Source organism: Cottoperca gobio, chromosome 4 (genome assembly GCF_900634415.1).
Source record: "Cottoperca gobio chromosome 4, fCotGob3.1, whole genome shotgun sequence".
NCBI classification, from domain to species: Eukaryota; Metazoa; Chordata; class Actinopteri; order Perciformes; family Bovichtidae; genus Cottoperca; species Cottoperca gobio.
The window spans coordinates 4,130,143-4,156,874 of NC_041358.1; the positions used below are offsets into that span (position 1 = coordinate 4,130,143).

At 39.7% G+C, this 26,732-nt stretch overlaps 2 protein-coding genes across 4 annotated transcripts in view; both read right to left on the minus strand.

Moving 5' to 3' along the window:
* Positions 1 to 1,490: 1,490 nt before the first annotated feature.
* ephx4 (epoxide hydrolase 4) lies at positions 1,491 to 13,210 on the minus strand. The gene is made up of 7 exons (XM_029429787.1): positions 12,606 to 13,210; positions 10,582 to 10,667; positions 8,478 to 8,635; positions 6,858 to 6,986; positions 6,404 to 6,507; positions 4,762 to 4,910; positions 1,491 to 2,379 (listed from the first exon to the last, which is right to left on the minus strand). Exons 1-7 carry the CDS (start codon positions 12,846 to 12,848, stop codon positions 2,139 to 2,141), a joined length of 1,110 nt encoding a protein of 369 aa, XP_029285647.1. The 5' UTR covers positions 12,849 to 13,210; the 3' UTR covers positions 1,491 to 2,138.
* A 1,078-nt stretch (positions 13,211 to 14,288) lies between these two features.
* Positions 14,289 to 26,732, minus strand: part of brdt (bromodomain, testis-specific) — a 17,912-nt gene continuing 5,468 nt past the window's right edge. For 2 of the 3 annotated variants that reach the window (XM_029429910.1, XM_029429911.1), the window contains exons 2-20: positions 26,411 to 26,678; positions 26,070 to 26,207; positions 25,588 to 25,726; positions 23,464 to 23,585; positions 22,729 to 23,079; positions 22,517 to 22,645; positions 21,895 to 22,092; positions 21,616 to 21,797; positions 21,227 to 21,516; positions 20,994 to 21,101; positions 20,279 to 20,410; positions 18,565 to 18,620; positions 18,300 to 18,477; positions 17,273 to 17,343; positions 16,813 to 16,876; positions 16,613 to 16,719; positions 15,715 to 15,923; positions 15,261 to 15,486; positions 14,289 to 15,163 (exon numbers count right to left, since the gene is read on the minus strand). In XM_029429910.1, the coding sequence (XP_029285770.1) occupies positions 15,098 to 15,163; positions 15,261 to 15,486; positions 15,715 to 15,923; positions 16,613 to 16,719; positions 16,813 to 16,876; positions 17,273 to 17,343; positions 18,300 to 18,477; positions 18,565 to 18,620; positions 20,279 to 20,410; positions 20,994 to 21,101; positions 21,227 to 21,516; positions 21,616 to 21,797; positions 21,895 to 22,092; positions 22,517 to 22,645; positions 22,729 to 23,079; positions 23,464 to 23,585; positions 25,588 to 25,726; positions 26,070 to 26,207; positions 26,411 to 26,602 (2,958 nt within the window). In that variant the 5' untranslated portion in view covers positions 26,603 to 26,678 and the 3' untranslated portion in view covers positions 14,289 to 15,097. The remainder of the gene's footprint in view (positions 15,164 to 15,260; positions 15,487 to 15,714; positions 15,924 to 16,612; positions 16,720 to 16,812; positions 16,877 to 17,272; positions 17,344 to 18,299; positions 18,478 to 18,564; positions 18,621 to 20,278; positions 20,411 to 20,993; positions 21,102 to 21,226; positions 21,517 to 21,615; positions 21,798 to 21,894; positions 22,093 to 22,516; positions 22,646 to 22,728; positions 23,080 to 23,463; positions 23,586 to 25,587; positions 25,727 to 26,069; positions 26,208 to 26,410; positions 26,679 to 26,732) is intronic. The other variant, XM_029429912.1, reaches the window with a different exon arrangement.

Sequence of the window (26,732 nt, forward strand, 5' to 3'; positions counted from 1 at the left end):
GCAAAACGAAGTAGGAGTAGCCAAATCGTGACGGGCAGGAACATGTGGTACATGCGCAGTGCAAACAAGGAAGGTGCCGTGTCCTCTATTGATGCTTTCAGGTGCTGCCCCTAACCTCGAAATTGTAATGACAAGTTGGTGGTGGTGTCCTTATCGCAGAGAGATACATTGTTATTTCACTTGGTATCAGGAAAGCAATGCCACTCAGATCTATTTTTAACATAATTAATTGAAGGAGATGGCACTCCAACATTTCAGTGGGATTCAATTGAATGGTTTCCCTCAAATCATAGCTTTTATTTCAAAAGTGTAATTTTCTTAGCCTCTCCTCACATGAAATCTCTTTGATGTTAAATCAAACATTGTGCATTTTTCTAAAATGATGTTATTGTTGTGTAAAAGCTACATTGAAAATAGACAACTAAAAAGTAAGAGTAAATAAAGTATCTATCTATCTATCTATCTATCTATCTATCTATCTATCTATCTATCTATCTATCTATCTGTCATGTAAACAGTGTCACACAATCTTACATTGCAGTATCATTCATTTCTTTTTGAATGGAACACAACAAACCATAAATTGTTTTTAAAAGCAAACAATAATAATGCTAATAAGGGGAAAATTGCCTTTGAACTCGATTCTGTGTGATTTTCTTAAAAAAAAAAAAAATAGATATAAAAAACGCCATAGAAATACTGACCTGAAAAATATGTGGTAGTGTAAATATTTCCGACTGACCCTGAAGGCAGCAAAAGAGCTTGCCCCTGACTGACGTTGATGTCATTGGCCTGTCCTGCATCATGAACCTTGTCAGCGCAAATGTAATGTAATGTTTGAATCAGCATTAGAGAAACAAACACAAAAGATGGCAAATCTGGTTGGATAGTGAGATCTACTGCAGAGACATTTGGTGCAGAATGGTACAACTTTATAATTAGGCATGCTTTATAGGGCTACGTTGAAACTAATGAGTTTGTTAATGGTTAATTAATAATGTATTAAATCTTTATAAATTATAGACAATAAACTACTAGTAAGGACAATATTGTATAATGGTTTATATTGTTAATTTTCTGTTTTGATACAGACATAATCATTCATTGGTTGATCTCTTGTGTTGTGTGCTGTCATAGCACTAAAACCTGTTTATGTAAGACTGATAAATACACACCTCAGTGTAATACCACATCATTTCTGTTGGCATATAACCATGTCGGGATGAATATGAATCTAAAAATATATCAACATGTTTGTTCTACAGAGGATACCCAAAATAACTAACGTCAACTGCTGTGTCACTCAGCTCTGTGCTATATTTAACAGTACATCCATTACTATTTCTGGTGTTTCATCTCTTCTGTGTAAGCGCTTGGAGTGACTGTTCAGAGACAAACACATAAGAGAATGATGAGGCCCACAGCACAGCTTCAAAAACACCACTGTTGTTATTATTATCTTAAAACAGGCCGGGAATGATGAAGAGCAGTGCAGTCCAACAGATTGACACTTAGTTTATTTATAAATTCAAATGGTGTAGACTTGGCTCAGTGAACTTCAAAATGCAGTGTGTAGGAATAGATACAAAATAGTACAATAGTCAACCATCACTGACATTTCTATACAGGAAGATCAAGATAACAACATTCTCTACATTTGAGTATCTCTGAGGAAAAATACAAAAAAAGAAAATTCCTTTCAACAACACTACCTGATAAAGGGAGTGGGGGAGTTATGGTTCCGAAGGACTGTGACCAAAGAAGAGTGGAGCAACCCGGTGAAACATACAAGTACACATCCCAGTCTCTCAGGACATCTCTACAACTCCTAAGTTAAAAGGCACCACACAATACAAGTCACAAGGAGATTCTGCTGCACATTTGTAATGCTGTAACTGACAAACTTTAAGGCGGATGTCATGTGCAAAAAACATCTTTAATATATGTGTCACACGTACTGCTCAGTGTCCTCTCCGCTGAAGTGTGCTTTTGCTTTACTGCTGATGTCTTTAAAAAATATTTGAAATGTGAAAGATTTAAAGAATTATCACTATGTCGCTTGGTATCACAGACATATTCCAGGCTTCCAGGTGTGGCAAGCGAGAGGGGGACGGGCCGGAGGAGGCCTCGCTGTGGATTTAGTTCCTGTAGCTTTTGCGTCCCTCTCCCTCCTTGAGGAAGGTCCATATGAGGGTGTTCACAATATCAGGCTGGTCCTGCTGCAGCCAGTGACTGGCCCCAGAAATGATGTTGAGACGGAAATGATTCCGGATGTAGAGGCGGCATGCCTCGGCCATTTCCTGCTCCATGAAGGCATCACGCTCACCCCACAGCAGCAGCACCGGAGACATGACATGGTTCTGGCTCAGCGGGAGAGAGCTGAGGGGAGAAAGGAGTGCATCCAAAATTGTTATTGTTTGAGGGAAAATATATCTTAAGGCTGTTCATAATGAGAATGTGTCAATGTGGATTTGTGTTGTTCTGCTGTGTTTGTAATGACTTGACCTGTTGGCAATTGGGTTCATGTGTGTTCAATCAAGCCCTATGTAACGGACTATAGAGCAGCCCACACAGGGGACTCATCAGGCATGTCACCGAGGAAAGGCCAACGTGGTTTGAAACATTTGCACTTTTGCAAAACTTTTAACTGTCTGTACAGCCCTGTAATGTACCAAATAGAAACATTTAAAATCCAGAATCTAGCCTGAATCTCTTTATTGTTCTCTGTGTGCAAGTCCTCCCTTGCTGCACCATACTTTTCCGCTACCACAACACAAGAGAAGACAAACAAAGAATGAAGTTTAACTCTTGCAAAACCACCAAAATCTATCTTAAAACTGAAGAAAACACTAATATTTCAGTAATTATGGACAGTAAAGTCAATATCTACAATCTAAGTTATAAATGGAATTTGTGATGTTGTCTGGTGACACATTTTAGAGTTGGTCTGAAGCTTTTATATTGAAGACATTAACATGTCACAGTACAGTGTGGTCGAATGGGCAAAGAAATGACGTCCAATGTTATTAAATCTCCTTCACATCGTTCCTTGACCTCATGACGTTTTCCATCGAGGTCAAGGAAAGATGTGAAGGAGATTTAATAAGAACTTAATAAAAGACAACTGTGGTGCTCAGAGAATTTGACAGCACTTACACTAGGCTACGTAATAATGCAACGCTAGATGTTATTGACGTGCGTCCCTATAAATGTTGCTGCCGCAAGGAATTGTGGGAGAGCATTATCACCTTTCCTTTTACCCTCAAATTGCAAAAACTAACCCTAAAATTAACCATTGGAGGTTAATGTCTAACCTCAAACCATCTCAAGAGAGTTTTCACACATCGATGTTAACCATGTAGACACAACCCTTACCGAAAGGATGGTCCAGTGTGTCTTATACTAAAGGAGGTAAGAAAGGAAACATTGAATCACCTTTCCTTAGTATTTAGAGAAGTGGACCAGCTTTTATCATGGGTGCCACTTAACACTTCCAGGTCCTTTCACTCAGTTAGGCTGACCGTCACACTGTCACACTGTCACACTGTCAGGGCTTACTGGGACACTTGAATTAAACAGAGCCATTGTTAATATTATTAACAACTTTTTCTACTATAACAAGTCAAATTGTCTGCTGTGGAAAAGACCTTTCTGAAATGAAATCTTCAGAATTCCCAGTTTAATGTGCCTTTGACACTAAGTGGATCTACATGTAAATGGCTGGATGTTGCTGTGTGTTCATGTATTTGTGTCCCCAGTGCTTTGGTACATGTGCGCTTGTGGAGAGACCAATTAAGCATAGGTCAGTGATATTTCTTTTATGCAAGCATATAAAAGCTATTCTGAGATAACTCTTTGCTTGAGAAGGAGCAGATGGCGTGCTCAGCCACGCATTACAGTTCACATGTCAGAAATACATGCACTGATATTTTTCTTTGATATGATTTGTGCCGATCACTCTCTGAGCCAGCTGGTCAGTGTTACGTGGTGAATGTAAATATCAATATTTAACAGAGGGGGAGGATCAGTTTCTCAGAGTATAGTGTGCTACTGGACTTGGATTAAATGAGGACATTATATAGGGTCTCTATATACACTCGATATATAACAACGCTTTTGAAAAGCACACATCATATAGACCAAAGGCTGTGTTATCGTAGCACTGTACAAAAACAAAAAGCATGACCAAACACAGACACTGACTAAAAGGTTTCTCAGAGTAGTGCAGGAACAGGGAAATGGTCTCCTATGGCAACAGCATGTGTGCTCCTGTAGCTCCTGAATAATGTCTAATATGACTTTAATTTGACTAATAATACGTACATACTTTTAGTTAGGTAACATTTTCAATAGAGTGCTTCAGAAAGAGTCCTAAAACACAGAAATGAAACAGCTTTTTTGCAATTCCAGTTTCCTCGTCTCGAAGTCGATGGGTCTTTAATAGGTTTTTAGTTAAATGCCTGAAAAAAGGTCAATGGTTAACTCAAGCTTTTAACGTTTTGTTCTAAGACATAAAATATGTCAGTAATTACCCCACTCGTGAATTTTGAAGCTTTTAAGGGTCTTAAAAAAGGAGGTTGCTAACAAGTGGCTAAGTGAGAGAGGTTGTCTCATCCCTGCAGGACCGTTACTTATAATGGAGTATCTTCATATTCCACCATTGCTTCTTTTTACTTAAAATAAAGATTGGAATACTTCTTTCAAATCTCTATATACAATTTCTGAAAACAAATCATTCTTGATGAGTGACCTGTTCCCCACCTGAAGACATTCCTGTAATAGTTGAGGGCTCCAGTGAGAGCTCCCGGCTGGGAGAGTGCATACATATAGGCCTCCAAGTCCTCTGCAGTGAGCCATCGGCCTTTCCTCCCGATCCCTGTGCTGCGGCTGGTGAACAAGGCCTTCAGAGCCTGCAGCAGAGACAGCAGCAAACACTGGGGTCAATTTATGGGACTGGTACAATTTGATCTAGAAAACATTTAGAGAGGGACGTCCATGTCACACAATGTCATGTGTGGTGAGTCAGTAAAGGTACTTTGTGGTGAAATCACTTCTCATGACATGACATGACATTACAGGTCATTTAGCAGACGCTCTCATCCAGAGCGACTTACAGTGAACTGACTACAGGGACAGTGCCCCTGGAGCAGCTCAGGGTTAAGTGCCTTGCTCAGGGGCACAATGGTGGTTCTGTTTGGAAGCCGTACCACTAGACCACCTGACCATCAGCAGCCCTTCAGTCACAACTCGGGCACTCTGACTTACTGCCGGTTCCACAGAATAACATGCTGTGCTTTTACTAACTGAAAACTCCAACACGGACATAAAGGAACATTATCCAATTTTATATACAAATCTTTTAGATTTAGATTTTTAGATTTAGTTAAACATTTTGGGAAATATGCTTATTCGCTCACTTATGAAACTATGAATATGAAACTACTGTTAGCAGTTAGTTTAGCTAAAAGAAGGGTATTGATTTGATATATGATATATTAAGTGTTTATTTGCCTTTACCCCTGCCTCCAGCCTTTATACTGAGCTAAACTAAGCTAAGCTAACTGGTTTTATATTTAAAGATCGATATGAGTGAGTGATGTCAATCTTCACATCTAACTCTGGGCACATAACCAAATAAGTAAATTGCCCAAAATCCCCCCCCAAAAAGTTTTATTTGAGCTAAGAAACACTTAAACCTTTGTAAACCTGTACTGTGCACTTTTGACACGATAACAAAATTGAAGATTACTGGATTCCAATGGCACATTTTACTATAGATAATATAATATAAATAGTATAGTTAATTTTTACAATTATTGTTTTTATTTTTATATTTGATTTATTATTCATTTATTATGTATTCATTTTTTTATTTGTGTTTTTTTTTTATAAAAGAAGGATTGCAATACAATGTTTTGTGTTCTTTTAAAATGATGCTTTACAATAAAAAGATTTTGGGGAACAAAACAACAACATTACTGCCTCATTTATGACAAAATGCTGTTATCCAATTTAGCATATGATTTGGTAATAATCTATAATTTCACATTTCCTCCAGGATTAATTAATCCTTTTGTTTATTACAACCTCTTTGACAGCAGGATATGTTTTAGCCTGACACTGTAATAACATGCAACACACACCAATGTACATGCATATGAACACACATGCATGCACACACACACACACACACACCACACAAACAGAGACGCAAACACACACACACACACACACACACAACACAAACAGAGATGCAAACACACACACACACACACACACACACACACACACACACACACACACACACACACACACACACAACACACACAACACAAACAGAGATGCAAACACACACACACAACCTTGACCTTGAAAGCACATAAGCCCACACAAAACAGACCACCTTGAAATCATTGATGGAGAGCATGAGCTCCGGGAAGCGGGGCAGCTGGAAGAAGAAGAAATGGCTGGACTTCAGCAGCTGGCTCGGGTGACGCAGGGCGTAATCTGGGCAAGAAGAGAGAAGAGAAGTTTAGTTGTTCGATAGGCCAAGTTTTGCACCCACTGCGGAGTCGTGGACGTGATAACCTTCGATGACTGCCTCTCTGTTTACTCCAGTTAAACCAGCTGTTCCAGCTTCACATTAGCCTCCTGTAATGAGCTTCTCATCATCTTTCTGTGAAGCCAGAGGAGGATTGGCCAGATGGATGCAAACATGGAATTGAAGTAATAATGCTTCTTAATTAATGATAATAATTATGGTAATAATCCAAGAGCCAAACCAGAGTCTCTCTAATTAGTATGAAGAAAATTGCTTTTCTTTTGCAACACAAAGAATACTATGTGCACAATCATACCTGTGAACACAGAAGGATGGGGGCTGTTTAGAACGATGAGTTTCGTCACCATCTCTGGGTAGTTAATGGCAAACAGCCACGCTATGGTTCCACCCCAGTCGTGGCCAACGAGGCAACATCTGTTGTATCCTTGGAAGAAAAGCAAATGAACATGAGACAGGGCTTTGCTATTGTTATTTCTAAGCAAGCCTGGATGTTCGTGCCAATGTTGTACTGAATATTAAGGCATGTCAGAGCCCAAAAATCAATACTGTTCTCACTTTTTTATTGCTGGCTTCCTCCCTCAGAGGACATTTACACCCATCAAATGGATGTATTTCATGCTAACAGCCAACAGCCAAATGCAGATCAAGGTCAGGACATCCGTCTGAAGGATCCTGATCACATTACTGTTCTAAACTAATCCTCTTCCCTATGCTCGCACCGTTTACAACCACTGGTATGAATCACAGTGCCTCATATGAACATTGATATAACATGCACTTCAAAAGGGATTGTTATAAGTCAGGGATTCACTTGACAGAGGGCCATGGATGTTTCTGCTGACGGCCTTTCAATGTTCAATGCTACTTGCCATGCATGGTTAAAGGCCAAACCTCTGATTTGTGAGGCACCATTAGTTGACTGTGATGTGAAACTGTAATCTGGACCATGTGGGCTCTAAATGTGAGTGTAAAGAGGGCTCTGTAGTCCAATCATATGTCAGTTTAAAGCAGTTATCATATGATCAATGCAAGCGTCCCACTTCCACTCAAATGACCATTGAGTGAATCCTTTGCATAGCAGTATGCATTAGCTCCTGAAAGCATGTCAAGACATTAACTATGACAGCTTGAACAATGTAGCAAGCTACAAAACACTAGCACAGCTCTCTCAAAAGCACTTTCTAGGATATGTACATAATAAGGAATATGCTTAAGAATATTTCCAGGTTCCACTGGGCTGGACTTTCACTGGGTAAAATCCTTGTTAAACAGACTAGTTGAGGCATTACTTAAAGCTGCACTGGTGGAGACCAAAGAGCTAAAAGAACATTTAATTTAATTTCATGAACACAATGCCAACTTTGATGCATGTCTGCTCAATGTGTAATTAGGCAACTGCTGTTTTGCTAGCATGTTTTATTTCAGTGTTCCTGTAATTAGCACTAAAACAGTACCCTCGCTGTAACACACTTGCATATGAGGTGAGAGGTGTGAAGGAGAAAACAAAGACACTATCTACTATAGGGTCCTTGGAGTCATCAGAAACTAACATTTCAATGCTAAACAGATTATTGTATACAGTATTTAAGCAGTGCTAAAACTAAAACTGTGAAATGCTGGTCAACAAGAGAGTAACAATTTTGTGGCCAGATAATCATTAAGTGGTGTGTGCAGACAGCCTCAGGCTAGCCTCCTGCTAGTGTTAGCATGCAGTGTGAGCAGGCTGTGGGCTCTGTATCTGCACAATGTCCCATGTTCAGTAGAAATGAGTCACAGGACGTTTGTCATGCCATGCTGCAGGCCTGAGGGCTGTGCACAGTTTAAGACTGATAAACAAGTATATTTTTTGACTAAAGACGCTGTCAAAACAGTTCTCTTCAGATTACAGACACACAGTTCTCCTGCCTTCCCTCACCTAAGTACTCCACAATGTCCTTGACGTCGGTAACCAGGAACTCGAAACGATAACTTTCAGTGGAGAGCGGCAAGTCTGACTCCCCGTAGCCCCGCATGTCGACGGCCACCACACGGAATTCACTCTTAAACTCGCGCAGCTGGTAGCGCCAGGAGAACCTGAGGAACATAAATAAGATGCAAAGATTACTTGTCTCCTTCGTTTCTTTTAATCACTTTCATACTTGAAAATACATTTCTTGATTTGTTTCTGGCACCGCAGTTTATCCGTTTAAAGGGGCACTCCACCAATTTATGGCACCAAATATATATATACACCAAAATATGGCACCACCATAAAGTTGGGGAATTTGCAAGAGATTTCTTTCTTGACCGGTGCAGCAGAATTTGAGATATCACGACTTTCAAGGCCCCCAAAACCCTGGGGCCGGTTACACAAAACACCTTAGGTTAAGATTTTCCTTAAAGTACAATTTAAGATTTTCTGAACATAAAGGTAGTTGCACAAAACACCCTTAGTCTTCTCCTCAGGGTTTCCTTCAAATGTTCACCTAAGTATTTACGGTTTTCTCCTTATCTTGTTGTTATACTTTAGGAATCCCTTAAAGTTAGGTGCAAACCGTTGCACAAAAGACTGTAGCAACCAAAGTAAGGAAAACAATTAAGGTACTTCTGACTATCTTAATCTCAACATGAAGAATAACAAAGAACAACATTCATTGTTTCCTGTTTGTGGATGCTTTTTAGTGTGCGCTCTCTTCATGTATTCCTCCAGAAGTATAGTCTTTTCCTCCTCAGACCAATTTGTTTTTCTTGTCTTCTTTTCTTTTGCCATTTCTTTACTATCCAAGGCCAACTTTATAAGGTGATCACAGGTATCACAAGTGCAAGCAAAGAAACTGTCTCCATGGAAACTGCAGAATTGTACCACAGTAAAATCTCTTTCAATGCAGTAAATGCCTTAACGTTTGTCCTGAACTAAGGAAACCTTTTAAGGGATTTTGTGCAACACTATTAAGGAAGTACCTTAAGTGTCCTGAAAGAGAAAACTTAAGGTTTGCAAAAGGCCCCAACACAGGCTTTGTGTTAAACATTTGGAGACTCCGAGCCAACACATTATATGTGTTCACAGGCTGAGTATTGCTCCCCGTGACGGTTACACTGAACTTGTTGTGCAGAATCAGTAGAGTGCCCCTTTAAACTTACAAACTTACACAGCAAAATTTTAAATAGTAACAAACTAATCTCAGAAACTTTTTTAAAGCCAGCACTCAGCTTTCTCTCCAGCTGAGTAAAGGTCACTTCAGTATAATAGAAGCTGGTTAAGATTCTAATCCGCCCACTGATCTTGTGGACTGGGATGACTTCCTAATTGAAGACCTTGTCTCCTAGAGGCTCCTCATCAGGACTGAAATCCTCCTCCTCCTCCTCCTCCTCCTCCTCCTCCTCCTCCTCCTCCACCAAGATGCAGAGCCCTGACTGTGATTCTGATGAGTCAGTATAAGATCCCAACACTGAACCCTCAGATCTCAGAATATAGATGAGGTTGAAAGCAAAGAAGTAAGCCTCCCTCCACCCTCCCTCTGACACACGCATACACTCTCATCTTTCTCATTTCTGAGCGGGAATTAGCACATTTTCAGAAAGTGTTAAAGAGTTCTCTCCATCTGTGTCACTCTCAGCACAGTTCATCATTCCCGTGAAGAATAGGGGAAATGAAGCAGAAAGAGCTCCCCTCTTGCGTTAATTAATCCCTGTCCTGTCAGCAGTTTAGATAGTATGTCAGAGATATGGACATGCTTATAGCTCTTGACAACCTCTTTGACCCCAATCCAGGAGCACCGCTCAACACCACTTTTTCATTTCATCAGGAGGGAGAGATCTTGAATGCTTTGGACTCTTTTCCCCCGACGGCAAATTATGTCTGTGAATAAGGACTGCTCGCTGCATGGCGTGGATTGGTCTCTGTGCTCCGGGAGGAAGACCGCAGAGATTTATCAGCACGGATTAAATGTTATGGAGCCAAGGAATTCTCAGAGACATGGGAAATTTTAGAGAAGTGACCTATGTGGCGCTGTTCTGCCCTTGATTTCCCTTTGACCTACCAGAACTCAGGGAAGCCGTGTAAGAACAGCATGAGTGGCTTTCCTCTCTCTCCAGCAGCAACATAGTGAAACCTCAGGCCAGACTCCTGGTGGAAAGAAGACACACAGGCATTTATTCATAAACATTAAGCTGGCAGTGTTACCCACAGCCACTTAGTGGACACAATAGAACAAGTCAGCATTTTTAGATTTAAATAAGTGGACCATAATGTAATTATCAGAAAAACAATACAGGGTTAGGGTTATTTACTTACTAAATAACAGTGTATCATAACCATGCAAGATCGGTGCATGTTGGATGTTTCACTCTGCTGCACTCAACAGAATCTGCTGCTGCTAGAATATTATCATCTTGTTTATTAATTATTATTATTTTCCCTCCATTAGAAATGCTGGTATTGGAAATATATACTATGATTGCGGGTGGCATTTGTCTCGTTTCATTTATGTTGTATGATGAAATGAGCAAACAAAGTACATGTATAGATGAAATTAGTCAATAAATAAAAAGTTATTAAAAAAAAAATGAAAGAATATTCTCTTACAGTTACAGTAAACTAAAATACCCCTTCCAGAAATGTTTGCAGACATATAAACACACCCAGCTTTGAATGATGAGTTGTGTCCAAAAATAAATGAATCAATACACTATTCTAACATTCCTACGATGGGTTTGTTTCATAGTTCGATAGACAAATCCCATAAAACAGAAAATGTGCTTGTTCTGAGGTTATTTTGAGAGATGTCGTTTTAGCTCAAGGACATGATTATTAGTCCGTCTCCTACTGTAAATGTTTGAAGATTTGGGTCCCTTCACTGATCACATCATAAAGCAAATAGACTCGGGAGCAACTTAGTAATGTGAGTTCATTTAGGAGCCCGTGCTCTGAAAGAGGCTGTAACTAGTTTATTTGTGATTTGTTTCTAAATACTTATTGAACATCCCCAGATTTCTTCTCTTTTCTTTGTCTGACTGATTCCTATTTCCCTTTACCTGCATGTATCTTCAAACAAACATCAGTCATCTTTCTACAAGTTGTGTGTGTGTCTTATCATGTAATCAAACATAAGGACATGATTTATTGCTCTTACAAAAAAACTCCTGTACTTTTAGATGCAGGGTTTTTATATGTTCATGTTGTGGTATTGCTACGGTTCTTACCTGAGTAAATGATATGAATGAGTCTTCCATCACTGACACTAGCATTTAGTTCATGTAGGTTATTGTGTCCAGTGGTGGAATGAGTATTAATTATTTTACTTCAGTACAAATACTAAAACCACAAGTAAAGGTCCAGCATTCAAAATCTTACTTCAGTAAAAGTATGTAGGCTAAGTATAATTAAAGAACATGTACTTAAAGTATAAAAGTACTCACTATACAACCAAATGGGCTCTTAAGAAGTTACATATATTATAATATCACATTATCTTTCTTGATGCAGTAACATGTAAGGTGCATTTTAATGTTGTAGCTGGCTGTAATAGAACTCATTTTATTCATTTTTTCTACTGTTGGATGGTTTAGTTTACTGTATAATAAGGCATTGTATTACATTAACTCACATGTTTTTAAAAGTTTTATCTGCAAAGTCACTCAAGTTATATATATTTTTTTAGTAGAAGTAGAAAGTAGCATACAATTACCAAGTAAAGTACAAGTGCCTTAAAAAATTGTTACTTTCCATCACTTAAAGGCATGCCTTGGCATTTAATGACATAATGCTGAACACATAAGGTTGTTGCAGGCTGGCAGGCTGCTGCATGTTGAGCCGGAGGAGCTGTTCTTTCAGCACCACCTGAGCGCAGCAGAGCCAGCAAAGCACCGACAAAACGTCTGACAAATAAACAGACGCCTCACGATCTGCTCAAAGATCAGGCCTGTTTGTGTTTGCACGACGCGACACGGCAGGCAAGGTGTTGTAGCATTTTACATGTGAGCATCCTACATGCACGAGAGGCACACACAATGGGCTTTCCCCCTTCCCAGACACCTTCCATGTCCAAGTGCATGCGAGTCTTACCTTGATCCTAACATAACAGTGGGTTCCCAAGGACGTGTCATTCAGACAAGCCGGGGGAGTTTCACGAGTCACCCATTGGAAGGTTGTTGTCGGCCTCAGGATGATGTTCCACCAAAGTTTCAGGAGGGCTACGATGGTGCAAAGAGCACAATAACCGTATATCAGCGACCAATACCCCAAAACTCTGATTTTCAGCGCAAGTCTCATTAGAAATAACAGCAAGTTGTGGAGCACTCTCGCCATCTTTACATTGCCGCAGGAAAATCAATCCGGATCAATTTCTCTATTGATTTCTTTCTGTTAATCGCTCGTTTTCTGCTTAAACACTGCTCTGCACAATGTCGTTACCAGCAGCGCTGTACGCACGACTCTGAAGGGAGGATCCCAACTAACGGCTGAATGGGACGGTGGCAACAGCATCACGTCAGATTTCACGCTTGCGTGTGACAGCAGTGGGTTGTTTCAGCAGGAGACGGTGTTGTTGACTATACAAGGCAAGTCCGAAATGAAGCAATAAGCCACTCGATGCAGTGCTTTGCAGCGATTTGAGCTGAGAGGCGCTGTGAGGCAGCGGGGCTTCACGCCGCTGTTATGGCAACAACGCTGTATTTAAAAGCATGCACGTGCTCTTTATTCCGATTTAATAAATGAATTATTTCGAGGTAATTTCAATTGTTTTACCAACCACTTCTTGAACAATAAGCAGCTGCTACGCGATTTAATTAGCAGGCATGACTGGTGTTTTTCGGGCAGCGCATTAATATTGTATCAGCTGTAATTCGGTCACAGGTGCGCTTTTATCAGGCACCGTAAATCGGACACAGCCGAGCAGGTCAATGGTGTAGTTAGATAACACACATAATAAACCAGTTAACGTAATTCAGATTAGCCTAATCCCTCATGTGACTGGATAATAGATTAAGACCTTTGTACTCTTCAACGCCGAAGTATGGAGCCACGAAGCTGACCAAATGAGGTATTCATTAATATGTAATACTGTTACTAAATAATGCAAATGATGTATACAAAGAACGCTTTATACTTTCACTTGTACCATCAACTAGTTTATTTAAATGATCTAAAACCATTCAGATAAATGACAGAACACAGGCATACAGGAAGAAGAACTTTGCTCAACGTTACCACGAGGGGCAGTCAAAGTCAACCATTTTCAAAACATTTTCTTGTGGCAAAGAACTATGGCCTCATGCACAATTGATTTGCCAAAGTAATTCACAATAAAGAAATGATCGCGATATAATAGTGCTATCAGTCAAATTCATTTATTGTGTGTTTTGCCTAACTTTTCTTTGCATATAAATGACTCAAAATATGAGTTTAGGGAGGTGAAGAGTCTGTAACCATAACTGTACTAAAGCAAACAAAAAGACCAATAACACCAATGGATATTATCATTATTAAATATATAATTAATATATCAATATTATTGATAGCATGTTAATAATATATATTAATATAAGTAATATATATATTTAAATATTCTTTAGTTTTTAAATATCACGGTTATCGTCAATACCTGAATAACGCAACACTTACATGTTTGGGGCTGTTGGGGAAATCTGTATCAGACGGGCCGCTGTGATCTGCACTACACTGCCATTATAAGTAGCTATAGGGATAAAGTGATGTAACAATAAATAAAGTAAAAAAGAAATAAAAAAAAACAGAAGAAAGAAACTCTTATTTATTTAGCTTATACAAACTAACATACAGAACATTTTGATAATCTTCAAAAGCAACTTTGGATCAGTCAGAACTGTATGAACAACAAGTGCAGTGTGTAAAGTTAACACAATGTATGGTATTTTCAAGTAATACAGATAAGGAACTGAGATTATTAACTTCAATTCAACATTGGAAACTTTGACAAGGATCTGCCAACCTTTCTTCAAAATGTACTATTGTGCAAGAATAGAAAGTCATGCGTGCATGTAACAAACAGCATTTGGTCTACATTTAGTATATTTGAGTCAGGATCAACTGAAAAATGGTGGCACGGGTTCATCAAATTGAATAACATAACAGAAGAAATAAATAACACTACACATTTCAGCAAACAAGACAAGGTGGCATTTGAACCAGTGTATGCATGCATGAATTAGCTTGTCATACACAACTGTCAGCTGAAGGAAGACTCATCCAAATGTGAAAAGAACAGAAAAACACGCACAAAATATTGAATTTTGACAGTGCACCCCCCCCATCATCATCATCATCATCATCATCATCATCAGTGCGTAGGTACAGACATTTAGCAACTTTAGCATTTGTTTCAAATACAAATTAAAGGGCAAGACCCATTTATATTTTATTAAATGCTTTTTTCACAAATAACTTTTTTTTCTTCTAGCCTAAAGAATGGTTGATGTGAGGTTGTTTTTTGTGCCTGAGAAAGAACCACCACCTTGAGTTATTCACAGAAGTCTGGCACAGAGGGATATTCTTTCCCCCAAGTAAATCCCAGTTTCTTTTTAGTCCAGAGCAAGTTCAAATGACGTCATGATGTCCCGCTGCATAGACATGTCAATACCAGACATCTATAAAGAGAAAATAATCCACAGCATGCCATTAAAATGCCATTTTACCAATACCAGAAGAACAAAATGACATTGAAACATGCATGAGGGTACTCACGGCCTCCCGCCTGCGACGCTCTTGCTCCTTTCTGCGAGCCAGCTCTCTTTCCCTATCCACTGGAGACTGTGTGGTTAGAGGTTGTATTTCTATGGGAGACTTTGGCTTTTGCGGCTCAACATCTTTAGGAGTGTCTTGGGAAGTTTCTGTACAAATGCTCTCTGGTGAATCAGGTTCCTCCTTAATAGGTTGTGGATTTGTTTCTGCTTCACATGGGCCTGGTAAGCTAGAAAGAGAATGTCCTTGTTTATTGAAAGTAGCAATCTTTAAATCACCCACCAAGCTTTCACAGAGGAATGCTGCTTTTTTCATCACTCAAAAACTGGGATTCGGACACTTTGAATTATGCTGAAAAATTTAGTCTTGGCATCTTTTAAACCTAGTGTCAGGGCAGCAAAGATTTGTCCTAAAATAATAAAAGTTAGGAAGCAAATCTGATGCATGTGACAAATACCTGCTCTTTTCAGGAGCCTCCCTCTCCTTGCCGTCTTCAGTCTGCTTCTTCTTCAGTGCTTTTTCACGTTCTTTTTTTTGGGCAGCCTCACGGAACTGCTGGAAGCTCTCCTTTGAGGACTTGATTGCAGTAGTAGTGACGGACTGCTTCACCAGTTTCGCCCATGACTCAGCATTTTTCAGAACTATGTCCTGAACAAGACAAATCACCTAAGCACCATTATAATACTTCAGACGGCAGTTTTAAACGTGGTTAATCTTGTGAATTCAAACAAAACTACTTGGTTAGGTTTAGAAAAAACATAATCATGGTTTGGGTTAAAACAAGTATTTGTTTGTTTGTTTGTTGTTGCCATTTGTTTGTTACGCAACTTAAGTTACGTACTTCAGTACGTAACTTTACTTAAGTATTTACTGCAAGTTACGCAAATAATTCAAACGTCGGTCTCCTGGGTGAAAGTCCTGTGTTCGTTTGACCAATCCATCTTTTTTTTGCTCTTTTTTCTACGACACCTCCTCCTCCAGTCATATCTTTTAGAGGTCGCCGCTTAACAATTCTGAACCTCTCTGTGGTGCTCCAGTTGACCAATAGATGATTTACAGCCTACTGAGCCAATTGGGAGGTAACATAGGGTAATACCACCTCAAATCTATGGTCTCGATGACAACCGATAACTGACATTTAATCCGCTGACAACATTCAAATTTAAATGTGGTGGCACCAACTAAGATCAGGTGCGTCTGTGTCCATCTGCCGTTTGGTGCAGACAGACACAGAATTAATCCTTTTTGGTGAGACCCAGCCTCTGCATTCTGATCTGCAGAATCATTCTTCAACAGTTTAGGAAAAAGATGTTAATACTTGTTTGTAATAGTAAACTCTGTTAAACATTGCTAACCTTTTTGGGAATTTGTTTTTTTCCCTCTTCAACAGATGCGCTTGATGTGTTGGCGTCAGGCACATTTGTCAGCAGACCATCAGGAAAATCCTCAGGGTATCTGAAATCTGGCATAATCACATTACAAATGAGTATTGCTTCATGATTAGTCATTTTACTAAAAATAGTGTTGTCAAAGTAAGGGCCGTTTAGTGACTTACTGCACGTGGCCTCATCTTTGGACAGCAGTGGGCTGTCTGTCAGAGGGGACAGCACCGGGACCGGCTGAAAGGGGAGATTTAGTTTGAACACTTAAAATATTTTATGTCGGGAGATTACTGCTGATCTACTGGAGAACAATGAAAAGAGTTACTGCTCTTTAAGTAAAGTCAGCTTAGGCCTTTACAATCCTCTGTAACTGCAACTTGGGCTACTGTATGATATAACATGAACTTTACAACTACCACAATATGTTGTACACAAGTGTACACATAGAACCTTTGCTGCCAAACAAACTGACCTGTGTGATCTCATTAAGATGTCATTTAAAGTACAGTTCAGAGCTGACGGTCCATAACAAGATGACTCACAACAGGTGAAGGTGAAGGTGAAGAGAACTTTTATAATCTTACAAAGCAATAAAAGCCAACAGCATTTGTGTTGGCGTTTCATTAGAAGTACCTCAAATCTGGTTGTAGCCCAGTCCAGCAACACTCCTGGAGATGCCATGGGGGATAAAAGGGCAGACAAATCTGTAAAACAGTAAAGAACAGATATTGCTCTTCAACACATCATGAACATGCGAGAGGCAGGGAGCTACTATGAGTTTATAAAAACTTAGCAAGAGCTAGTGTACAGTAAAATCAACTGAGGGAAAAAGAAGCATGTGATGGAATGCAATAGGGGAAGTGATGTTCAGCCCCTTTAGAACTGAGAGGAAGTTAGCCAAGTGAAACTTCACAAACTTCTGTGTCTGAAGGACATTGAGCATATGGGACAATTAATTAACAGGGAGCCTGAGGTGAACAGGCGTTGGAAGAGGAAGGTTCATTGGTTGTGGAGACACATCAGAGAGGGAGGAATAAGGAATTCCAATGACAGGTATTAGTTAAAAAATGACACAGCTGACCTGTTAGTACAGGGTGTTTGGGAGGTATCCATGCTGATGTGGCACTAGGTATCAGATGTTGCTGAAAGGGACTCCTACTAAAGACTGGGTTAGAACGAGAGGATAAAGTACACTAAGATCTCCGCCAGGTGTGTCTCCCTCTCCCCTTCCAAACAAAGAAGAGTTGAATCTCACTCACTCGCCCTCCAGGCTCCCTTACAGTAAGGATGAAGATAACAAAAACAGGGATTTATTCATCTCCGGTTCCAAATGTGACCAAACTTTGATATGGATGTCAGTTTTTGTTGCAAGCCCAAATGTGGCGTGCAACAGACGAGGTGAGGCTTGATTTGAGCCTTTTGCTGCAGAAGCAGTTGTTGATCACTTGCAGCTTCTACCGGCTGGTTAAGTTGAGTGAGAAGTAAAAATTGTGAATTACCCCAACCACAAGAGGTCCTTGAGCATACAGTCATAAATGAGCACAACATTATTATTAATAATAATAACAATAATCACAATTTTAAATATCCTGTAAATTGCCTTTATTTTTTGGGACAAATGTCAACTCCTTCTCAGTTGAGGGACCAATGTAAGCAGTACCTGGAGGAGACAACATCAGCTCATCACAGATCTGGTCTGCATTAAGATGTGTTGAATGGCCTTTGAATTCTGCTACCGGGGACTGCACGGGAAGAGGCGGACAAGGCTTGACTGAGGCTTTTGTCAATTTTTTTGTCTCAGACATCTGCTTGCCACAGGCAGTAAGAGTCACCTTAGACTTGAAAAGAAATGACATTCTTACTTTTCATTGTAGATCTTACCATGAACCTCTTGATTACAGTAAGCCAATGCTGAGTGCATTTACCTTCATCTTAACCTTTTGGCCAGAGTCTTTACTTTTCTGCTTCTTTGTTTTTGGCACTGAAAGACATGTACATTAATAATTCAGTCTACACAGCCAGGCATTATTATTTTTCATATATCATTCATCACAACTTACCTGCTGATACACAAGGCAACATCCCAACCCCATCAAAATTCTGATGATCCCATTTCTTCTTAATCATACATTGTTTGAAATGCATTTATTTTCTCAACAGGACAATAGTGTCTATTTGCAGAGCAGTGACTGTATGTGAATAATATACAATGTCTAAGGTCTGTAACTTGATTTTGTTGATCAGTCACAGCATAAAGCTGCTGCACAGAAAGTGGAGTTGGAGGAAAGATCACAGAAAAAAACGTTCCATTCAAGACCTCCATCGAGGTTAGAACAGCACACTCAGTCAAATAGGTTAACAGTGAGCATGGTTGTGTAACGTAAAGAGCAGCTTTGGTAATCTGCAAGAAATACCACTAGGTGGTAAACACTGAAATGCAACTTAAAGGGTAGGTTCAAATTATTTTCAAGTCCGTCTTCAAACGGCACTCATATGCCTACAAGTACTAGGGGTGTCACACATTTTGATTCTAAATCTAAAAATTGTTATCGTTATATCAGTTATCGGAATCAAAAAGCAGGATCTGTTATTCTCACAGTATTTTTTGTCTCGCCAGCGACACAACGCAGCTAAGAGAGACCCCAGCACAGCATACAGGGTGCCTGCAGCTCAAATGCAAAACAGGTCGAGGATGACAGAAACAGAACTCAAAAATCCTCCTGCTTCCCTGAAGTCACCGTGTGGCAACATTTTACATTCCCTGTGCGTGATGTAAACAACGAACGGATCGTGGACAGAAAAACAACAGTTAAGGATCTGGTAGCTCTTTGTAGGTAAACTGCAAAGGTTATTGTTATTACATTTTAAATAAATGATTTAAATTCGACCATATGGTTTTAGTGTGACTCCCAAAAACATGTGGTGGATATATCAGCTCGATACCATGTACGCTATCTGTTTAAATGTAAATGACAGTTATCAGGAAGAAAAAACAACGATCTATTCAGAATCCAGGTCTCGAACAATGGCATAGCATCAATTCTGAAAAAAATGTTTCAAATGGAATCGAAGACTTGGAGAATCGTGACACTGCTAATAAGTACAGTAACCATTTTTGCTTGCTGATATCATCCCTCCCATTCCTACTGTACCTTAGGAGATCCCTTATTTGTGTTGCGGTGTAGGGATAGTAACACAAAAGGAATGTCATACTAAGAAGCCTACAACTCAGTGACCGACTAACTCAGGCTGCTGACTCCTCATTAACTGCAGCTTCATTTGGAAAATTACTGTATTCTTTCAGAAGAGAGACTGTGGAATTTTTCTCCACAATCACATACTTTAGAAACATGTAGGGGATCTCTTAGGGGCCGGTAGTAACAGAAGGAATGACTACAGCCAGAACAAACTGTTTCAATGTCCATATGAACATGCGAGTATCGTTTTCAGACGGATTTGAAAACTGCATACCACTGTGATACTACTGTTGGTTGTGGTTACAGGTGCAACAGAGCACACTTCTGTCCACACGGATCAGTGATGCCGAGTGAGGCCAGAGGTGCCACAAACATGACACTTTCAACAATGGAACACTGCTATTCAGTCTATTTGTTAGTTTTTGCCTCTTTTGCAGCTAACCTGATTCAGAGTCACTGTTATCACTGCTAGTGCTAGAATGACTGCTGCTGCCAGAGCTGGATGATGAGCTGCTGCTGCTGCTTTCACTGAGGCGTGGAAGGAAGCTGAGGACAGGAGCCGCCATGACTTTAGCTGTTTGAAAAAATGAATGAAAAAAGTGTTATTTTTACACTCCATGCCTTACATGTGGATGCACAATTAAACCTCCTTTACACCTTGCATTAAAATGCATCTCGTATCCAGATTGATTTAACCAGATTACATTTACATCTGGTATTAATATTGAGATGGGATTGAAATCTGATCACTCTGTCCCGCTCAAACAACTGAACATCACATCCTGCTCTCGTTTGCCTGGTCTACACGTTGCTGTACCATTGATGCAGAGTTCGCTGGCAGTTAGCAAACGAGCTGTTTGGTGCCTCTCGTCTTGACTCCATCCACCAGTGCCTTGAATATCCATTTTAATAATCTTTCTTGCTTAGCTCTCCAACTGGCTAATGGCTGCCTCCTCACTGGTTTGGAACAGTCGCACGTGAGTACGCATTTCTGCCCACGCAGTTGTTGCATGTGGCTTGAAAACGCAATGGCATTTACACTTATGTTCCCAATGCATCCCTGACCACTATCAGAGGTGCTGTCAAATTACCCAAAACACATTTTTTTGTTTAAGGTGTAAAGGGGTATTACATTTTTTATCAAATTCAGATCCTACCCAATGGCTTTTTATTTATAATCAAGTGCTGCTCTTTAATGGCAACCTGAGATGCAACGACATTCTTTAGTTTCCCAGTCTGCATTCCTGCTGTGGCCAGCTTTGTTTCTGCAGGAGGGAAAAGAAAATAACCCTCCATTATCAGTGCACATTTTACTAATTAAATTAGATTTTTATTTTTGTATTTGCTGACAGAGGTAAGCTTAAGCAAAGCAGGATTGAGCTTTACTTACTACGAGCTTTCCTGTTGCATTTCCTCAAACATGCTGCAACAAACCTCTGCAGGGCTCTCAGTGTGGAAGGCTTGAGCATTTCAAAGTCAACCTCAATCTCCTCTAGAGTGGAATCTCGCAGGCAGGACTCCCTGGCATGAATGATGTTCACCAACTTGCCCAGCTTGTCACCAGGCAGCTTGTCGATGTCTAATTTCAACTGCTTTTTCTCCTGGTAAGTCACTGGCATTGATGGGACCTCATCCTCACACGTTACAGGAATTCCATTAATATTGTGTCTGTTGCCATGCCTAGACAAACAATACATCCAAATGTTAGCACCTGTGGAGTACTCAGCTCAACATTACTTGTATTAAGTATAACATATAAACCACATTAAAGACACTTACATAGTAGAGCTCTTGTGGTTGGCCATTTTTCCTACAATAGATTTGTATTTTGAGGATTTGTGCTTTAGTCTAGCGATATCCTTTTCTTTGGCTCTTTTTTCTTTTTTCAACTTTGCTTTCTTCTTAGGTTTCGTCATGGGCTCTTGGGTAAGTCTCTTCAGCTCATCACGGACAGCTTTCAACTGAAAAGCCAGCCATTAATGAGCCAATTAGGTAAAATGCACCAGTGAATAACTTCTCAAAAGCCATTTGCACGGTTACTGGCATGTATATACCAACCCGTTCCTCTAGATTGGCCAGCTGAACGGACACCACTTCTGATGAACCCTCTGCCTCTGAGGAGCTTTCACTTTCAGAACTGGCTGAGGTTGACACACTTCCAACTCTGTCTCCTATTCCCTTGTCAAGTCGCCGATTAGGTATGGAACAAACATCTGTTCCCTGGGGAACCTTCAAATATCGTGCCTCAAAAACTTCCTGTTGATACAAACACAAATGTTTTTTAAAGAAGTAATACAAATGATAATTATAATAATGCTTAAACTTCGAGATGGACTCGATCGAGCTACAGTTGGTACCAGTGTTAACTATATAAAGCCCAATGGTGTGGAAATGATGCGTTCATAGATATTGAGCAACCTTACACAACGGACATCTTTCACTATAGTTTTAATGTCTACATCTGTAAAATCTTAGACAATAAAAAAAGCTGCAGCAGTTCATCGAGGTAGCCGTCACGCACAATGTGGGTTTCAAATTCTTCCAAAACTGTCTGCAAATGTTTTATGAAGAGGAAAATACATTAAAAACACATTCATTAGGCCTTAAGCATACACAGGATGCCTTTTGTTTACAAAAACACTCCACATGGTACCCTTATTACCAAAAGATAGATCTATACCTGGAGTTTTCTTGCCATGTAGACCACCTCGTGCGAAGGTGGATTGTATTTGTAACAGTTGGAGAACATCAATCGGACATCAGCGGCAACTTCCTTTGCATTTACATACTCTCGTTGATCCATTTTTTTCTGAGAAAATAACACTTAATGGAAAATGTATCCGACTCATATTGAAAATAATGTTATATACTCATCATCAAAATCTTTTTTACCCTGATGGTGTTCAGGTCCATCGGCTGCTTGATGATGTCATGGTAGTCGTGCAAGCCCAAAACAACTGAATCAACAGGGGTATAAAAGGGCCATGCATATGCATAGTGTCTCTTTGACAGCATCTCCTTCAGGATATCATGACAGTACCTGAGCTGCTCAGACATTCTGACCTTCTTGCCCTCAGAGGTGGGCAAGTCTTTCTTTGGAGGTTTAATGGGCCTTCCACTGCCTCTCCTGGACAATAATGTACATGGTGCTGAATGTTCCTCAGCAAGGGATACCTCCCTACTGCTGATGACGAAGGTGTTGGAGGATGTGGGGCCTGCTTTCCTCTTAAAACCTTTTTTAATCTGGATATTTAGAAAAAAGGTTGCACATAAACAGTGAATCACTACATACATTAAACAAAGCAGTGGGACAAATAATTACCATAGTTTTGCATTTGGTCAAGTATTTGTCCAAATTCTATAAATGATCCAAGTTTTTGAAACTAACACTTTCACCAATTTCATGCAATGGAGAAAGTCAGTCTAGTATGATACATGATGATTTGTTGCACTACTGTATCCGACTCCAATGTTTATTTAAAAATGATAAACTATGATACCCAACCATAGTAACAATCTAGCCAAAAAGACAAACAACCTATATTCTGCAAGTTTTAACACCTTTTTCATGGTTTAGCATCAGTATGTATACTGTGCAAGTTGCTTGCAAAGCAATCAAATACTTACTGTTGCATCAATTTGTGCAGAGAGCTGGATGGGCGGGATGAAGTGAGGCACATCAGGAGGAATGACTGTCACAGTCTGCTGGAGAACAACTTCTGACAGAAGCGCTCTGTGCTTTATTGCACCTGCATGACCAGCGATAAATGGAATACATGCACAAGAATCAGATACCATTTTAAAATGGAACTAGAATTACCACCCTGGGGTTACAAGCCTCCACCAACAAGTTGTATGAAGCTTTTTTACCATCTTTATTCAAGAGTGGGTTTTTCCATTTCAGAACATGCTTCCTTGATTTCATGTTCAGATTTTGTAATACTTTCTACCAAAACCATGATCTCACACTCGCCTAGCCCTGGCTTGTGCCTACATTTCCTCTGCCTCTCCTCAAACTGCATGCTTGCACTCAGATATATTGTTGCTTGCACATGCTCACACTCAGGCAGCTTCTGTGGGCACATAAAATGTCGGCTCTCGGATTTCTTCGCTCAGATTTTTTGCGCATTAACCCTGTCAAAATTCCCAATGACCAATGAAATGACCCCTACCTCATTGTGGGTGTGTTTGTTTTACTTTTAGAGCGACCCAGATGGGTAGTGACTCCTTAACCAGGTTGATTCATCCCCCTCCTGCTGCTAGACTTTATCATACGTAATTCCCTGGTTTTTTTATTTTATAATAAGACTTTTGGAATAAATTGACAGTTAATATACATCGCCCGTACTTTTATTACCGGTAATAATAATAATAATAATAATAATAATAATAATAATAATACATTTTATTTGTAAAACGCCTTTTATGGCTAAAAGCAATCTCAAGGTGCTTATTAATTTACTATAATAGCTATATCGGCCTCCCGTCAACGTAGCTATTTCATTATGCTACAGGAGAAGGGACAGCGTTGTTGGTCAGTGGAGAAAGCTACAGTTAGCATGTATCTACCAGTGAGAATTGGCTAATGCAGATGGGGAGTGACGGCAGTTGTAGGTGGTTTATGACTACAGCAGCAGCAGCAGCAGCAGCATACTGTAGTCAACAGGAATACCACTGACAATCAATAACATTTTACACCACGGCACCAAGTTCTCACTCACTGTTGGAAAAACAGCAGTGCTACAGAGTTATTGTTAACTGTACATCAAGCCAGCTGAGAACTTTTCATCATGAGTGCTAATGTTTAAGCTTGGAAGGGAACTTTAATTAATTAATTATAGCTACAGCGAGAGAGATAGCTTAATGCATGCAGACCATGAATGTATTAACGACCGCGATGGTTACTAAAACGGTTTTAGCTAGCATCCGAAAGCTAATATCTTTCCGTGTCCAGCCGTCAACGCAAAAATAAAAGTTAGTTCCAGTGTATCTAATAAAGTAAAATAAAAAGTACAGGCGCTGATATGTATATTAACTGTCATTTTATTCTAAAAGTCATATAAAAATACATTTACATATATTTATATTACATGTATGAATTACATATAAAGCCTTTGAGGGGGGAGGGATCATTTAATTGGTCAACACTGCACCTGGCATTCTATTGGTTGGGGCATTTTGACAGGGTTAATGCACAAAAAAAGAGCAGCGAAGAAATAAGAGAGCAAACGTTTCACATGCACACAGAAGCTGCATGTGAGGAGAAGGCCTGAAGCTGGAGCGCAGGAAATCTGTGCAAGCAACAATATATCTGAGTGCAAGCAACAATATATGAGTGCAAGCATGCCGTTTGAGCAGAAGAAGAGCAGATCTAAGCACAAGCCAGGGCTATGACAGTGTGAGGGAGTGTTATTTAGGGTAAGCATTACAAAATCTGAACTTGAAATCAAAGCGGCATTTTCTCCAAAAAACACACTCTTAAATAAACATAGTAAAAAAGCTCCATATAGTTGCAGTTTACATTCATGTCAGTATTTCATTCCATTAGACATTTGTGTGAAATTGGATAATGGCCAAAAACATGTTGTGAAGTGACTTTGCCCTTAGTGCATTTGCCTGTCAATGTCAATGTCAAATACTATAGATAATAAATATGTCTACAACAATCATGAATCATGGAAAGGAATGTTAAAATCCAGTTTAAACCAACAATCTGACATGCTAATTAAAAACAAAGGGGGCGGGGGGTACCTGTATTTGTCTTTCTCCCTTTAACTGGTTCCTCTGAAGTGACTGCTGTAACGTCACACTCTTCCTTAGGCATTTGGGACAGTTTCTGCAAAAAAAGCTTCTCTAGGGTCTGTGCCATATACACAATGTCATCTCCAGGCTGTGAAAAGAAAATGTACATAATAAAAGCAGCCAATGTAGCTTGTATTTTTATGCCAATCCCGTTTGAACTGCAGAAATAATCTTCAGTACTGCAATAGCCTAAAAAGAAAAAATGTCATTCTATGTGGGCGAGAGTTTGAACTCTGTCATTTGCATCATAGAATAATAGACCAGCAATAAGGATTAGGGAACATTATGTCAGTTCACAGACCTACTTTGCATTTACACAATTACCTCAAAGAATTTCTATATGCCCATTATTTCTGTGAGGCCAGTTTGAACTGCCCTTTGCACTTGTATGCAACCAGTGTGTTAGACAACACCACAAATAGTATTCTTACCCGATTGTACACATAGCAGTTGTTGAACATGGTCTTGAAGTCTTGTATACAGTGAAGTGCTTGCCAGTAGTATTTGTTCTGAAGACGCTTCTCAATAGTGGTCAGATCCATAGGCTTTGTAATAATTGTATAATAATCCTAAAAAACAAAAACAAATACACTAGCATGAATACACCAAAATCTTCAATTTCCAAATCGCAGGCTAATGGAACTTATCTACCAAGACAAAGTCTGTTGGATGCACCTTCATTTTAGTTTCAAACACTGAAATACTAGTAAGAAAAAGCTCAACACATTTTAGAGAAGGGCTGTGATGCTACAATACCAATCGTATTACTTACGGGGAGACACAGTGCCACTGCATCAACAGGCTGGCGGAAGGGCCATGAAAAGTTATGCTTCCATAAAGCTTTGATTGCCACCTTCTCCAGGTACTGTAGTTGATTTGTTACACGTCCAGGGCTCTTAGGATTTATGACCTCCGGCGGAGGGGGGTTTCCACTCACAGTGGGACAGACTTTTACACCAGACATTGTTTTGTCTAAAGGCCATGAAAGGGGAAACAGTCTGTAGAATGCTTTGCGGCCTTGGTTTTCATCACACGTTTTCCTAAACAAGGAGTGAAGAGTATTTTTTAGGGCTTCTGTAAAAATGTAAATTGGG

What these genes read in the sequence shown, in the direction of transcription:
- ephx4 (XM_029429787.1), bottom strand. Translation starts at nt 12,848, where the DNA reads ATGGCGAGAGTGCTCCACAACTTGCTGTTATTTCTAATGAGACTTGCG. An exon ending in CACGGCTTCCCTGAGTTCTG is followed by an intron (nt 8,636 to 10,581) that starts GTAGGTCAAAGG and finishes TATGTTCCTCAG; the next exon opens with GTTCTCCTGGCGCTACCAGC. An exon ending in GGACATTGTGGAGTACTTAG is followed by an intron (nt 6,987 to 8,477) that starts GTGAGGGAAGGC and finishes TTTTCTTCCAAG; the next exon opens with GATACAACAGATGTTGCCTC.